The sequence below is a fragment of the Macadamia integrifolia genome, chromosome 8 (genome assembly GCF_013358625.1).
Source record: "Macadamia integrifolia cultivar HAES 741 chromosome 8, SCU_Mint_v3, whole genome shotgun sequence".
Classification (NCBI taxonomy): domain Eukaryota; kingdom Viridiplantae; phylum Streptophyta; class Magnoliopsida; order Proteales; family Proteaceae; genus Macadamia; species Macadamia integrifolia.
Window position 1 is genome coordinate 21,788,774 of NC_056564.1, and position 13,705 is coordinate 21,802,478.

Here is a 13,705-nt window from a genome sequence, read left to right on the forward strand (position 1 = left end):
TACCTAAAACCATGCTTACATGAAAACATGCGAATCTTGTGTGTGCGTTCCGGTAGGGTTCAAGCGGGGCAAGGTGGTTGTTTTGTTCATTTTCAGCCAAAGCACATCCCAAGACCTTTGCTTCATTCATGATTTCAAAGCCCAATTTCCAGTTTCAGATCAAAACAAGATACACGACACAGCCTAGCATGAACATGTGCCAGGAACAACTTCTTGTCAAAAAGTGTTAAAAAAGCGATTATCCAGGGTTTTAATGAGCAGAATCGGGATCGGTCGCAACCAGATTCTACCCTAACCCTAGAAATGCAATACGGATGGAATCGAAATTGGGCCTCAATCCCGAGTCTAAACCCTGGGATTATCACTGGAATGCATTCCAGGTAGTTGAATATTAGGACTTAATTAGCATGGTTCATGTAGGCGGAATCCGATTCAACTAAAATCAGATGGAATCGGTCTGAACCCAAGGAATCAAAACATGCATGTTAGCCCTGCACATCAGTTATATAACGCATTTTCGCATCGAAAAGAAAATGCAGCAGCATAGATCATGCATAAAATTGAACATTTGTCTTATTATTTGCAGTAATGACATATCAATGAGATACATTATAACTCAACTCTCATATGATTTTAGTTTATCTTCAAATATTTGCCAAATAAATCTTACAAGAATGCAACTTGTAAGAGTTGATCATAGTCATGCCACCAGTTCCATTTTGGGGACAACACAGGAGAATGAGGTTTAGTGTTAACCCTTTGGAACAGAAGAAACGGTTCATTTATTCATCCTTCACTGGAGACAGTAAGGGTTTACCTGCAAAAAAAGCCTCCAAGTTGCCCATAGCCATTTTAGACGATGCTGCAAAGGATTCTGGTGTTAACACAGCTTTATGTGGAGACAATACAACGCTATCCAAGACAAAGAGCTCTTTGGGCACAATTGGCTCATTTTCATACACATCCAAACCAGCGCCACCAATTTCTCCTTGCACCAAACATTGAACCAACTCCTTCTCGTCAATGAGAGCCCCACGTCCCACATTAATAATGACTCCTTTCTCTCCCAGTGCCAATAGTACATCCCTTTTAATTATGTGGTACGTTTCCTTGGTCAATGCACAAGAAAGGATGAGAACATCGCTGTTAGCTGCAAGGTCATGGACATTAGAATAGAATGGAAATGCAACACGAGGCTTCTTCTTCCTTGAATTGTATGAGATGCTGCATCCAAAGGGCTCAAGCCTTTTTGCAACTTCAGAGCCAATACTTCCCATCCCAATAATCCCGACTCGCTTGCCACCTAACTGCAATCATCACATAACCAAAGAAATAGGAGAAAATTATACGTCAAGCCCAACCATTTCAGTATTTTGCAATATTTAAAATAAGATTTGTCAGCTAGAACTTGAATTGATAAAAAGTAGTTGCCTTTACTTCTCAGTATAAGTTTGTTCTCACATACAGTTCATAAGAACCTGGGACTGGTTTTGCTGGAACCTTTGAATTAACAGGTCAAGGACCCATAACAATAACTGTAACTACTCAATATATGAATTGCAATTTTTAGTACAAATAGTAATAGAGATGACAGAACAGTTACGACTAAACCATGAAATGGCCTAAAAGTGCCCTTATTCGTTATCTTACTTCAGTCCTTAATAAGGAGGGACAGATGAAGATCATAGGGGCATGGATGATTTGGACCACTGCTTATCCAGTGTCTGTGGACAACAAAGACCTTTGAATTTGAAAGAAAACTCTCTAGTATGATAATAAGACCACCCAATACAGAGAAGAATATTGAGCAACCAAGAAACACTAAATTTTATCAAATGAGTGCAAATGAAATGCAGGATGTGAGATGGATGAAATACAATATCAGAAAGGATAGAATCAGAAAATGAGTAAAATCACGAAAGACTAGGGTAAACATCAATAAGGAATCTTAATTCCTCCAAAAAATTTTGGAACTACGCAATTCTGTTCTGAATTCAAGGCTCAGCAGATAACTGCAAAGAAAAAAATACATGCATTTTAGACGAAACAAGAAACAATTCAAAGGAAGTTCACAAGAAATAGGATAAAGAATAGTAGTGCACAGAATAAAAAGCAATATAAACATCAGCTAGAGAAAAAATAATGACGCTATATTTTTGCTGATCACTTTTTCCTCAATTTCCGTAGGGGAGATCAAAATCTGGCGCAAAATGATCCTGTTTCAACCCCAGATGGACACCTAGTTAAGCGCTAGAACTTAAGACCGTAATAACATAGGACATATATAGGGGAAAGTTGGTTGATATTGATTGGTCATCTACAACAAAGACTAATGACTGCTCCAGTGAGGAGCGATCTGGTGCATGGTGATGGCACTGAAAAAGGACAAGGGAAAGGAGAGATCTAACTCAAAATTTGAAGTGATAAGTTGGAAAATAATCAAAATATGGCCCTATGTCTATGATCTGTAAAGTTAGATGAGATAAGTTTGAAAATATGGCCCTACGTGGCTACGTCTACTGTTTGTGGAGTTAGATGAGATAAGTTGGAAAATATGGCCCTAAGTCTATAATTTGTATACTGAACAAAGTAGGCAGGGTAATGCTTATGAATTATTTTGGTCAAATATCATCAACAGAAATAGGAGAGAAAAAGTGCTTGTTTGTCCCAGTACAGGAGAAATCAGTAGTAATGGATGCCTTTACTAGCTCTACAAAAGGATTCCTATGAGAATCCTAAGAACTCTACCTGCAGTTTTGGACGTTTGTACTTAAGGGGCTTCTGATCAAACGATGAATGTATATACTAGTCAATCAGGGAAGAATTTTAATATTCTCAAAGCTGTTGAGGTAGTATGTCCATGTTCAATGGAGACCCTTGGATGCCCTAGTAAGGAAGAGAGATTAGATTCAAATAGAAGGAGCTAAAAGAGGTAGGGGCAGGCCTAAAATGACTATAGGAAAAGTAGTAAGGAAAGACATGTAAAGTTTAGGTCTTGACGCTAGTATGACCTCAAATAGAGCTGTGTAGCCAACCCCATTTAGGTGGGATGCTTTTGAGGTGTTGCTATGTCCCTTCCGTTTTACTTCTATAACTATTTTACCCTCCTTCAAACATGTTGCCGACCCCATTTAGTTGGGAAAAAGGCTGAGTTGTTGTTGCAAAGAATCTTCTTGATTGACAAGCAGGAACCTTGAAAGCTCTAAGTAATGGATGCATTTACTAGCTATAAAAAAGGATTCCTATGAAAATCCTAGAAATCCCACCTGCAGTTTTGGATGTTTGTTCCCAAGGGGATTCTGATCATAACGATGTATGTATATAGTAGTCAACCTGGGAAGAATTTTAATTTTCTCAAAGAATCTATTTGATGGAGAATGTTCCTTTCAATGAAATGCAGTAAATGCAGGATGAACAATTGACCACACTTGGAAATCTATAACAATGGGCTTAGCTTCCTATAATTAGCTTCAAACTTGACACATGGATGTTTCTTGGGTATCCGGTACAGGCTGGGATGGGTGAAATCACAAAAAATCATAACATGAAGGTGACAATTGCTTTTCAGGTCCTATTGGAGTGGCAGATTCGATGGTAGTGGAATTGAGGTGGTAATTAAGGGGATGGAAATCACAAAATCAATGCTAGTTACCCATTTTTGAGTGGAATGAGATTCCCAAATTGAAGCAAAATAGATGCAACATATTATTGGAGGTCTGTGGCATATACAAACCTAATCAGGCAGGATTGATCACGTGCATCTGAAATGAACATCTCATCCAGTTGGGTGCCTTGGTCAACCAACTCCATGTGTATGAGTTCACAAAAGTAGGAACACAAAGGGACACTTGAGGGCCCATCCATCCTGTAGCATACTTTACATGGTGCTCTTTCTGTCTCTGGCCAGTGAGTCCTGTTGGATATGTAAGTTTTTCCCACTTTTGTTTGTTGTCGGATCTTGTACTGCTGGGCTTTCTTCCTCTTTATAATAGTGTTAGTTGATGATGGGCTTGGCAGGAAGAGAACAAGCAGAAGGGACAAAAGAAAGAACACAGCAGGGTCAGATAAAATCAGGTATGGGACAACTATTCACCACAAAGATTAAGCTTCCAGATGAAATCTCACACTCGTATGGTGGCATTTCAACTTCAGAGCAAAGTCTTACTTCTCAAGAGTTACAAATATTAGAAAGGGCCATTTCCCTATGCTGGTCCTGCCTATGCAGGGTCCTGGAAGGGGTGAGTTGTGAGATGGCCCTAACCTTCGGCATTTTTGCACAAAGTGGCTGCTCTCAAGACTCGGACCAGGGCATCTGCCCTGGCGGCCTGAACCTTTTATCATTAATCCAAGCAATGGTCTCCACTGCAAAAGAATATACAACCATTAATTAAAATGAAAATGAGGGAGTAAAAGTTATTTATAACCAAGTAGAGTATGTTTTGCATTACAATTCCTAAATTGATTCACAGAAAAGCTTAAAAAAAATTCGAAAAGATCTTAGCGATCTCTCACCATCTACTCTCTCCTAAAACTGTCCTGCTGAAGTGAACCTTGTTCATGGGCTCTAGATAAAGGCTTCTTGCACAAGAAGCTTTGAGGAGTATTGGAACCTTGGTGCAATGACTCTAGAGTCCATTGGGAATAAGCCAACCACGGATGCATTACAACAAACATAAGACCATTTCTGAAATCTAATCTTGCAGACCATGGATTGAATGGAAAGAAGCATTTGGGAAGCCTTATTTGAGTTCAGCTTAAAAAAGCATAGCTTTCATAAATCAAAGAGAAAAAAGAAGCATCAGTTAAAATAGGACTACAACGAAGAACTTCAGCAATTCATCTCAACTAGGAGCAAACAAGGGCAGAGGGGAAAAAAGAGAATTCCCATCTGGACCTGGTTCAAAAGGTGATTTCAAATATATTGACACATGAAAAAGTCAGTAGATTTGGTAGTAGCCTAGTAGGCACAATATTGCAAATATAATAGTGTCAGTTACACAACAGATAAATCTATGTAACTTAAGAAAAAAAATCTATTCAACCGGAACAGTTCTGATCTTCAATTGTTCATTATACCAAAAGAATAACTGTAAGTAAATATATAAGTGGGAAACCAACAAAGTCTTGTAGGATCAAAGACTGAGCAGACATGAAACAAACAAAACAAACTTAATTTAGAAGGAAAATAAAACAGGGGAGCTGGGAGGAACCATGAAGTATTGAAAGGGGATGAGATAGAGACTGCACCTTGGAACTGAGAGGATAATCCCCTTTGACAGGCCACAGACCCTGCCGTACATACCGGTCTGCGGCCGAGACACGGCGAAGGACATCGAGAAGGAGTCCAACAGCAAAATCGGCAGCATCTTCAGAGAAGGCAGGACCAGCATTGGTGACTGCGATCCCCCTCCGGCGGCACTCAGCCAAGTCGATGTGGTCAACGCCAACGCTGGTGGCGACAACACACGCCAGGGAGGGAAGACATTGGAGGATTTCAGAATTGATAGGGAAGAGACCTAAGACGGCCAAGGCCCTAACGGACTGAGCTTGAGTAGTCAAGAATTGTTGGGTGGACATGGATTCTTCTTCCCAAGGCTTCAGAAGTCTGAACCTCTTCGCTAATGAAGCAAGGAATTGAGCAGGGGGATGACCAAAAAGCAGAAGCTCCGGTAGCTCCGCAGCTTGTGGTTGTCCTTCTACTCCGGCACCGCCACCAACGGCCGCAACGGTATCCATTATTGACGACTAGTAAGAGTTAATGACACTTCCCAATAATTTCAGAAAAGTTGCAGTTTAGATCGGTTACTACCTAAAATACCCAAACTGCAATCGTATGATATGGTATTTTCCCCATTTTTTTTATTCTTCATTTTTTTTATTCTTTCTGGTGAGGCAAAGGTCTGCAACTTCAGGGGAGCTTTTTTTTTTGATTAACCTCGTCAATTCATTCAGATAAAAGACATGAATTACACAAGGTTTCGTGCCATAAGACAAAAAACCAAGGAGTGGAATATGGTAAACCCGTTGGGGATGGGCAAAATCAATAACTTCTCTAGACATGCAGTTGTAAACACAACTTTAATTAACAAATACAAATTTCTCTTTTATGATAGAGAAAGAGAGTCGTAATGGGCTTAAAAGCAACACATATACATGTGGCCCAACGCATGCCAGACACAAAGTGTCACAGTATGCATATGACCCAACAAAAGACCGACTGCCTCTTCCAATGGATCTAATGCCATTGGCAACCGAGCATCCATCGGTGATGGCCAGACCAAGTTCAAATCAAAAAGTGCAAACATCAAACATTTCTCCTACGAGGAAAGTTGTCATCGAAAATTCTTGGGTAACCGCTTCTGATACTTGTAGAAGGTCACACTGCCTGCCACAAAATCACTCACAACACCTCTCATCATCGATGGATTCTGCTGCAAAGGAGATAGTGAAAAAGATGGTGGTGGCTGAAATGGGGAAAATGGTGGCAGAGATGGGGAAGTTGCTAATGGAAGTGGTGGTTGCAGGGGTGGGGGTGGGAATGGTGAAGAAGGTAATTGGGACATCAGTGGAGGAGGCGGATGAGATGGAGGAGGGTATGTCAAGGAGTATGTTGGGGCAACAATAAGAAGGATCAAGGCCGAACCATTGTTCATATGATACGGCTCACGGATCGTGAGAGGTAGGCAATTTGCAACGTCTTCTTCGTCGTCGACAGCAACAGTGTCGTCAGATGAAGACCAAAAAATTGCAACCACGGTGGCTACGGAAAGAATTGGGTCTGTCGAAGTCGGCCACTGCGCTCCCTGCTTCATGCTAAAAATCATGGCAGATCTACAGAAGATCTGTAGATTCAAACATTGGAAATGAAGTTGGGCAGAAGATAACCCTCGCCTGATGTTCAGACTTTCCTCCATTATAGACAGAAGGGTTGTTTTCGTCTCCGTCTCCTTCTCCATCTTCGTCTTCGTTGCTACCATCACCGTTGCTAGCTAGAATTCCAAGGGGCATGATGAAACCCTCAATAGGAGGAGAAAAAAGGGGTTGGGGGGAAACACGCACAAACATCGGAGATAAGCCACACACAAAAGTGGAAATAGAACACGCACAAATGGCGGAGAAATTATGTACATAGTGAATTTTTCACTCCCCCGAGGTGAAGAAGGTGAACCTCATTGCAGAGTGTTTAAACCCTTCTCACAGAGGAGTTTTTCACTGAGCCAAAAGGGGGGAGGGAAGGAAACACGCCGATACAGGACAGTGGATCCCAGGGTTTTAAAATGCGTAATCGATGACGGAAGCAGTCTGTGCCTATTTGGATTCGATTCAGATTTTTGGATTCGATTCAGATTAGTATCGATTGAACCAGTTTTATCAATGAATCTGATATTGAATCGTTAGAAATTGGGATCGGTTCTGATCCGGTTTACCATTTCTTGAAATGGAGGATACGGATCCTCTCCAACATGCCCAATGCTTCAATGCCCATTGGACAGTTGGGAGGACCTTGGCTTACAACCCAAGTCTGCCCAGTCGTCCAATGCATTTTGAGTGTATTGAAAAGGATCCTGATTGATAGACTTTGATGTATTTTTTTTCGCATGAAGATTCTATAAGCAAAGCGGTATAAGGGAGCATACGAATAAAGTGCAACAGAATAATTTCATACATAGAAAGGTATCATAATCATTTCATGTGAGGAGGAGAGACAAGAGATAGAGATTCTCTCCTAGAGGTTCAGAAAAAAAGTTCTCCTATTTCTTCAGTGCGAAAATGTGACTGCATGGACACGTTGCCATGCTTAAAAACAAGTCCCAACTATTTTACTCACATAATTGATTATGTCAGTTTATAAACATACGGATAAGCAAGGTTCCTCATGAATCAAGGACAAATCGAGTTTATGTGCAATATTCAATCATTTGCCCAACTTGTATTAATTTTTCCCTTGTATTTTGGATGGCCCATAATTTTAATTAGGGTAATTTACAACGCCACCCCCTGGAGAATGCCAATATTATAAGGACACCCCCTCTCTTTCACCAAATTGGACTCGGACCCCCTGCCGTCAGTCAACATTACAGAATATACCAAGAATGTTGATATCAGCAGTTCATATTTTTTTAAAATACCATTTTACCCTTAAAAATAGGGGAGTGCCAAAATTGCCCTTAAAGATTTTATTCCCAAAATCGATTGAAGAAGAAAACCTAACTCACAACCTAACTTTGAGCAGTGAATCAATAAAGTATGGAGACAAGCAACCCTTAGAGCATGGATTGAACCAATTGGAGGGGACGAAGAGTACTTTCAATTCTTCAAAAGGCTAGAAGAGCGGAACAGAGAAACATCAGGAAAAAAAAAGGGAGAAAAATCAGAGAAAGAAAAGAAACTCAGCTCTACTTTCAGCTGAACCGGGACGAAGCACAGAGAAAAAACATAGAAAAAAAAAAAAAAGGCAACATGTTTGTAATGCTACCATTTTTTTTTTCCCGCTAATCTATCCTATGACGCCTTAATGCCATTGCAAAGCCTATGGCAAATTTACCCTTAAGGGGGAGGGGGGAAAACACCCACACACCCACATGTGGCTGGAGTCGATTGTTAGACCTCGTGCCGTAAGCAACAACTAGCCGATGTTGCTACCAGCTTCATCTTTCTATATACAAGAAAGATATATTATTGGAAAAAGTCTTTTTGAGCAAGGAGAGTGGCGTAAACAATTAAATCTTTATGGTGGGGTTGTAGGCTACCTTGCTTGCTCAAAGAACCCTCCCAATCACCTCCTTGGACACTGCTGCCTATTGCTAGGGTAACCACCACCACCTACTATAATTGTTCTAAAAAAAAAAGAAATAGAAAAAAGTGCTCCAAGATGTGGCAGGACAAATGGAGTCCAAATTTCACTTTAGTATGCACCTTTGACCAAGGTTTGAGAAGAGAGGTCAGGATCATAGACAGCCTGGATTGGACAGAAATACCTCTGGATTCAATGAATTTTCTTTTAACTATTTTATCCTTTGTCCATAACGATCCATCAATATGGCACAGGGCCACGCACCCAGCTAACGATCCATCAATATGGCACAGGGCCACGCACCCAGATAACGTTCTTCCTAAAATAGAAAAATGAAGCAGCTGTTAGTGTAGTAGTTAGGACTTTTAAATCCACATTAAACACCTAGGGTTCAATTCAACAGAGCACTAAGCATATTGAGTCGACTCCTGGTGTCTATGAGTTGGGTCGAGTGACTAGGTGAATCATTTATTCCATATAAGGGAACTCGAACCAAAGTGAGTTTAGCTTCCCGAGTCTGCAAGTGATCAAGAAGACCCAGGGTCACACATAAACTACTTTCCCCAAGCAACTCTGAAAATAAATGGTATAAAAAGAGTCCGTTACAACTTCATGTTTCTGCATTTCTTAAATATACAATTTTTCTGAAGACTACGAAGTTGACATTTTGTGTATGAGGAAATTTGAGCAGGGACAATATTCAAATCTCTTCATGAGAGAACTGCATAACAGTCATTTATAAAATATTAAGTGTAATCCTTGATGACCAAAGTTGTTGTTGTTGATTTGATCATCCTTTGAATCCTCTTCTTTGATTACATCAAGGAAGGTATTCTCAATTCATCCTTCACCACTGAAACCAACGGTTTATTGGAGAAGAATGCCTCCAAATTGGCCACCAGCAAATTCTGCAATGACAGAAAGGATTCTGGCGTCGACACAGCTATATGTGGTGACAATACAACATTATCTAATGTAAGAAGCTCTTTGGGCACATCCGGCTCATTCTCAAACACATCCAGACCAGCACCTCCAATTTCTCCTTGCATTAAACACCGAATCAATTCCTTCTCATCAATAAGAGCCCCCCGTCCAACATTAATGATAACCCCTTTCTCTCCCAGTGCCAACAACACATCTCTGTTAACAATGTGGTGTGTTTCCTTGGTCCATGCACAACAAAGGATGAGAACATCACTATTAGCTGCAAGGTCACGGACGTCCGCATAGTATGGAAATGCCATAGACATCTTCTTCTTCCTAGAGTTGTAAGAAACACTGCAGCCAAAGGCCACAACCTTTTTTGCAACTTCAGAGCCTATATGTCCTAAGCCTACAATCCCCACTCGTTTACCTCCTAACTGCAATCACCACCATTTCGTCTACATTAGATAAAGCCAATTTCAAGGAGAGTCATGATTAAGCGCTGCACAAGAAAGCTGGAGTTTTCTTCCTTCGGTGAAGAAATGCCAATTAAATGGCTTTTGCATATGGACGTGAAATATCCAGGATGCCAAGACATATATGCTTTACAGCAAGGTGTTAGCCCGTGAACTGAGAGGGGAAATTTTTTCTTGTGGATTTAAAGTGGCAATGATGCAAAGCTTTACTTTAATATGGTAAATACCAAAAAGACAAATAATTGAAAAGAAAAAGAGAGCAAGTGGGAGATTAAAAATTCCCATGGGCATCTGATTTGCATATAGGAAGATTGATATCACTGCAGCCACCCTAAATTTAAAATAACACAACTAAGATTCCGACTATCAAAAAACTATATTCAAAATTAGATGTCATAATTCAAAGCATCTAATACAGAATTACGAATAAACAGTTAACAGAAAAATATTTTCTTTCCCATTTGCTGAACAGCTATATAAAACATGGCTCATCGTCTCCTTAAATTGGTTGAAGCAAAGAAGCTGAAGTTCTTTCTTATTGTGTATAATGAAAAAATTCGACTAATACAAGGAAATAAGCAAGTTACAAGTCAAGAAGCTGGCACATATTCAAAATGTTGTGGTATAGCATCTCTTATGGAATAAGCACCAAATAGTCCTACCTCAAAAAGCTCACCCCTTCCAAGAAATAAGATGAGCAAGGAAAACCTTCACTCATTTCTCATGAATAAAACAAACACTAAGAAAAATCTTCAAAAAATTTGATCCAAAGGATTGAGAAAGGAGACAAGCTTTCACCTCCTTATCATAACTAAATTGGCATAGTAGGGGTCTATTGAAAGTCTTTTGACAAGAATGAATTGCAGAGATAACTGATTCATGATACCCAAATGATACAATTATTTTTTAGGCCAATAATGGATCCTTTCCAAGTGAAGGACAGACATATACATTTCTTTAGTAGATCCTCAAAGAACATAACAACCTGTGAACATCTCTTAAGGTTATCTGAATGAAAGCTCAAGAATTTATATATCACTACACACTAATGAGATAATGGAGGTAAATGACAAAGCAGAGCAACATGATGTTGAAGATAAAGCACTCCTTGTGGATCCAAATGGTTTAATTTTCCTCCATAAGAGGTAACCACCCATTTTAAATCTAAAATTAAGCGAATAAACTCAGTGCTTAACCTAATGACAAAATTAAGAGATTGTGGTTTCAGATAGCTATAATTAAGAAATTGGAGGGGAGAAAGAAGAAGATTGATACCCTGGAGCCTAGAGGATACTCGCCCTTGATAGGCCAAAGCCCCTGACGAACATACCGGTCGCCGGCAGAGATTTGTCTAAAGACATCAAAAAAGAGCCCAATTGCATAATCAGCAGTGTCTTCAGAGAAGGAGTCGCCAGAATTGGCTATGGCAATGCCCCTGTGCCGACACTCGGCCAAATCGATGTGGTTGAGACCGGCGCTGGCAGTGACGATGCATTGAAGAGAGGGAAGGCATCGAAGGGCGTCGGCTGTGACATGGGTACCGCTAGAGCAAAGAAGGGCTCTCACTGACTGCGCTTGTGTGGTCAAGAAGAGGTTAATGGGCATCGACGACTCCCAGGCCTTGGGAAATCTGAACTTCTTCTAGAATCGATCTTCAACAGCTGCGATTGCAGGGACGGGACGAAGTTGTAAAACCACCGGTAGCTTCTCCATTTCTGCTTCTCGTTGTCTTCTTTTTCATCATCCGCCATGGACGAAGAGTGCTTCTAGTAGGATGGTATATCAAAGCTAACGGAGCAATAGAAAAAGAAAGAAGGTAGACCAACATCATTTTTTTTCCCCGTTGGAGAAGTGTGATACCCTGCTATCGTTTTCATGGCTTGCTTCTTCCAGGGAGCCGTTCCAAATTTCGAATCGAACCACTGGTCACAGGGTAAAAGTGTGGAACAAGGAAGGGATGGACGGTTGTGTAGGGAACATATATTTTTTTTTAATGGAAAGAGAATCAAAGGCAACCAAGAGAGAGAAATAAGTACATATTATCATCCGGGTTACGGAAAGATGAGTAAAATTTTCTATTCATAGCCATGTATGCTAGTCTCTCAAAACAACAACCGCATCATTTGACGGCTGGAGTCAAAAGGAGAAGGTGGGGAGAATGTTATAGACATGGAGAAAGAGAGGAACTATGTTCCAAGGCCATGATTAGTTATGCCAGTGCTTCTATATGTCTCTTTCTCCTGCCCATGTTGAATGACAAAATCACAGCATTGCAGTGGATTTGTTCTTTTGCTGCTTGACACGTGAATTATTTGGTTTAAATTTTGTAAAAGAATTTCTTGGTTGACTCCACAAGGAATGTTACGGAGAGTAAGGAATGGGAGCGGAAAGAGAGATGGAAACATGGACACTCAACTCTAAGAGTGTCAATTTAGAACTAAAATCGAAAACTGAAACCACAGTCGGCCGTTTAGAACAGAACCAAATCGATTTATTTCCAAGTATAAATTGGAGTTAATCAAAGGATATACTACATTACTATTATCAAATGGTTAGTTTCACCAGATCACCCTCTCATACTCAACATAGTAGATAATAGAGGCAAGGGTTCTTTTACAGATCACTTTAATTTTATGGTATAAAAAGGGTTATTTTTACAAATTCAATTGTGCAACTCTTAAAAATACAATTTTATGAAGATTACAAAAATACCATTTATGAATTCAATCCTTTACCTGATATTACCTAATGGATGGTCTTCTCATTCATCCTTCACCTCCGAAAGCAATGGTTTATCTGAGAAGAATGCTTCCAAGTTGGCTATAAGCACATCATGCAATGACAAAAAGGATTCTGGTGTAAACACAGCTCTATGTGGAGACAATACAACATTATCTAAGGCAAGAAGCTCTTTGGGCACATGAGGCTCATTCTCATACACATCCAGACCAGCACCTCCAATTTCACCTTGCACCAAACAATGAATCAATTCCTTCTCATCAATGTGAGCCCCGCGACCCACATTAACAATGACTCCTTTCTCTCCCAATGCTAACAGCACATCCCTGTTAATGATATGGTGTGTTTCCTTTGTCAATGCACAACAAACAATGAGAACATCACTATTAGCTGCAAGGTCAAGGACATCCGAATAGTATGGAAACACAACAAATGGCTTCTTCTTCCTTGAGTTGTAAGAGACACTGCAGCCAAAGGCCACAAGCCTTTTTGCAACTTCAGAGCCTATATGTCCTAGGCCAACAATCCCCACTCGTTTACCTCCTAACTGCAATCACCACCATTTAATCCACATTAGAACTACATTCATCAAGGAGAGTCATGATTAACAACAACAACAACAAAAAAAAAAAAAAAAAAAAACTAAGCCTTATCCCAACTTAATGGGGTCGGCTACATGGATCTCACAAAACAAAGTAGGAAGAACTGTGGTCTAAACAGAGGAAAAGGGCGAATGAAGGGAAGCATATCTGAAAGGAGGGGGGGGGGGGGG

At 40.2% G+C, this 13,705-nt stretch overlaps 3 protein-coding genes across 3 annotated transcripts; all 3 read right to left on the reverse strand.

The window, feature by feature from the left end:
• Window positions 1-551: 551 nt before the first annotated feature.
• LOC122086968 (glyoxylate/hydroxypyruvate reductase HPR3-like) lies at window positions 552-5,947 on the reverse strand. The gene is made up of 2 exons (XM_042655896.1): window positions 5,248-5,947; window positions 552-1,307 (listed from the first exon to the last, which is right to left on the reverse strand). Exons 1-2 carry the CDS (start codon window positions 5,734-5,736, stop codon window positions 783-785), a joined length of 1,014 nt encoding a protein of 337 aa, XP_042511830.1. The 5' UTR covers window positions 5,737-5,947; the 3' UTR covers window positions 552-782.
• Window positions 5,948-9,349: 3,402 nt separating this feature from the next.
• LOC122086189 (glyoxylate/hydroxypyruvate reductase HPR3-like) lies at window positions 9,350-12,344 on the reverse strand. Its single transcript, XM_042654919.1, has 2 exons — window positions 11,470-12,344; window positions 9,350-10,155 (listed from the first exon to the last, which is right to left on the reverse strand). The coding sequence occupies exons 1-2, from the start codon at window positions 11,797-11,799 to the stop codon at window positions 9,610-9,612; spliced, it is 876 nt and encodes a 291-aa protein (XP_042510853.1). The 5' UTR covers window positions 11,800-12,344; the 3' UTR covers window positions 9,350-9,609.
• A 416-nt stretch (window positions 12,345-12,760) lies between these two features.
• Window positions 12,761-13,486, reverse strand: LOC122086797 (glyoxylate/hydroxypyruvate reductase HPR3-like; the record flags this gene model as incomplete). The annotated part of the gene is made up of 1 exon (XM_042655753.1): window positions 12,761-13,486. A coding segment is annotated over one exon (531 nt), but the record flags the coding sequence as incomplete, so codon positions are not given.
• Between the last annotated feature and the right edge of the window lie 219 nt (window positions 13,487-13,705).

Bases quoted from the DNA above. Each gene is read 5' to 3' on its own strand.
- LOC122086968 (XM_042655896.1), bottom strand. From the start codon at position 5,736: ATGGATACCGTTGCGGCCGTTGGTGGCGGTGCCGGAGTAGAAGGACAA. The intron at 1,308-5,247 runs GTGCAGTCTCTA...TGATGATTGCAG, and splicing joins ATTATCCTCTCAGTTCCAAG to TTAGGTGGCAAGCGAGTCGG.
- LOC122086189 (XM_042654919.1), bottom strand. From the start codon at position 11,799: ATGCCCATTAACCTCTTCTTGACCACACAAGCGCAGTCAGTGAGAGCC. The intron at 10,156-11,469 runs GTATCAATCTTC...TGGTGATTGCAG, and splicing joins AGTATCCTCTAGGCTCCAGG to TTAGGAGGTAAACGAGTGGG.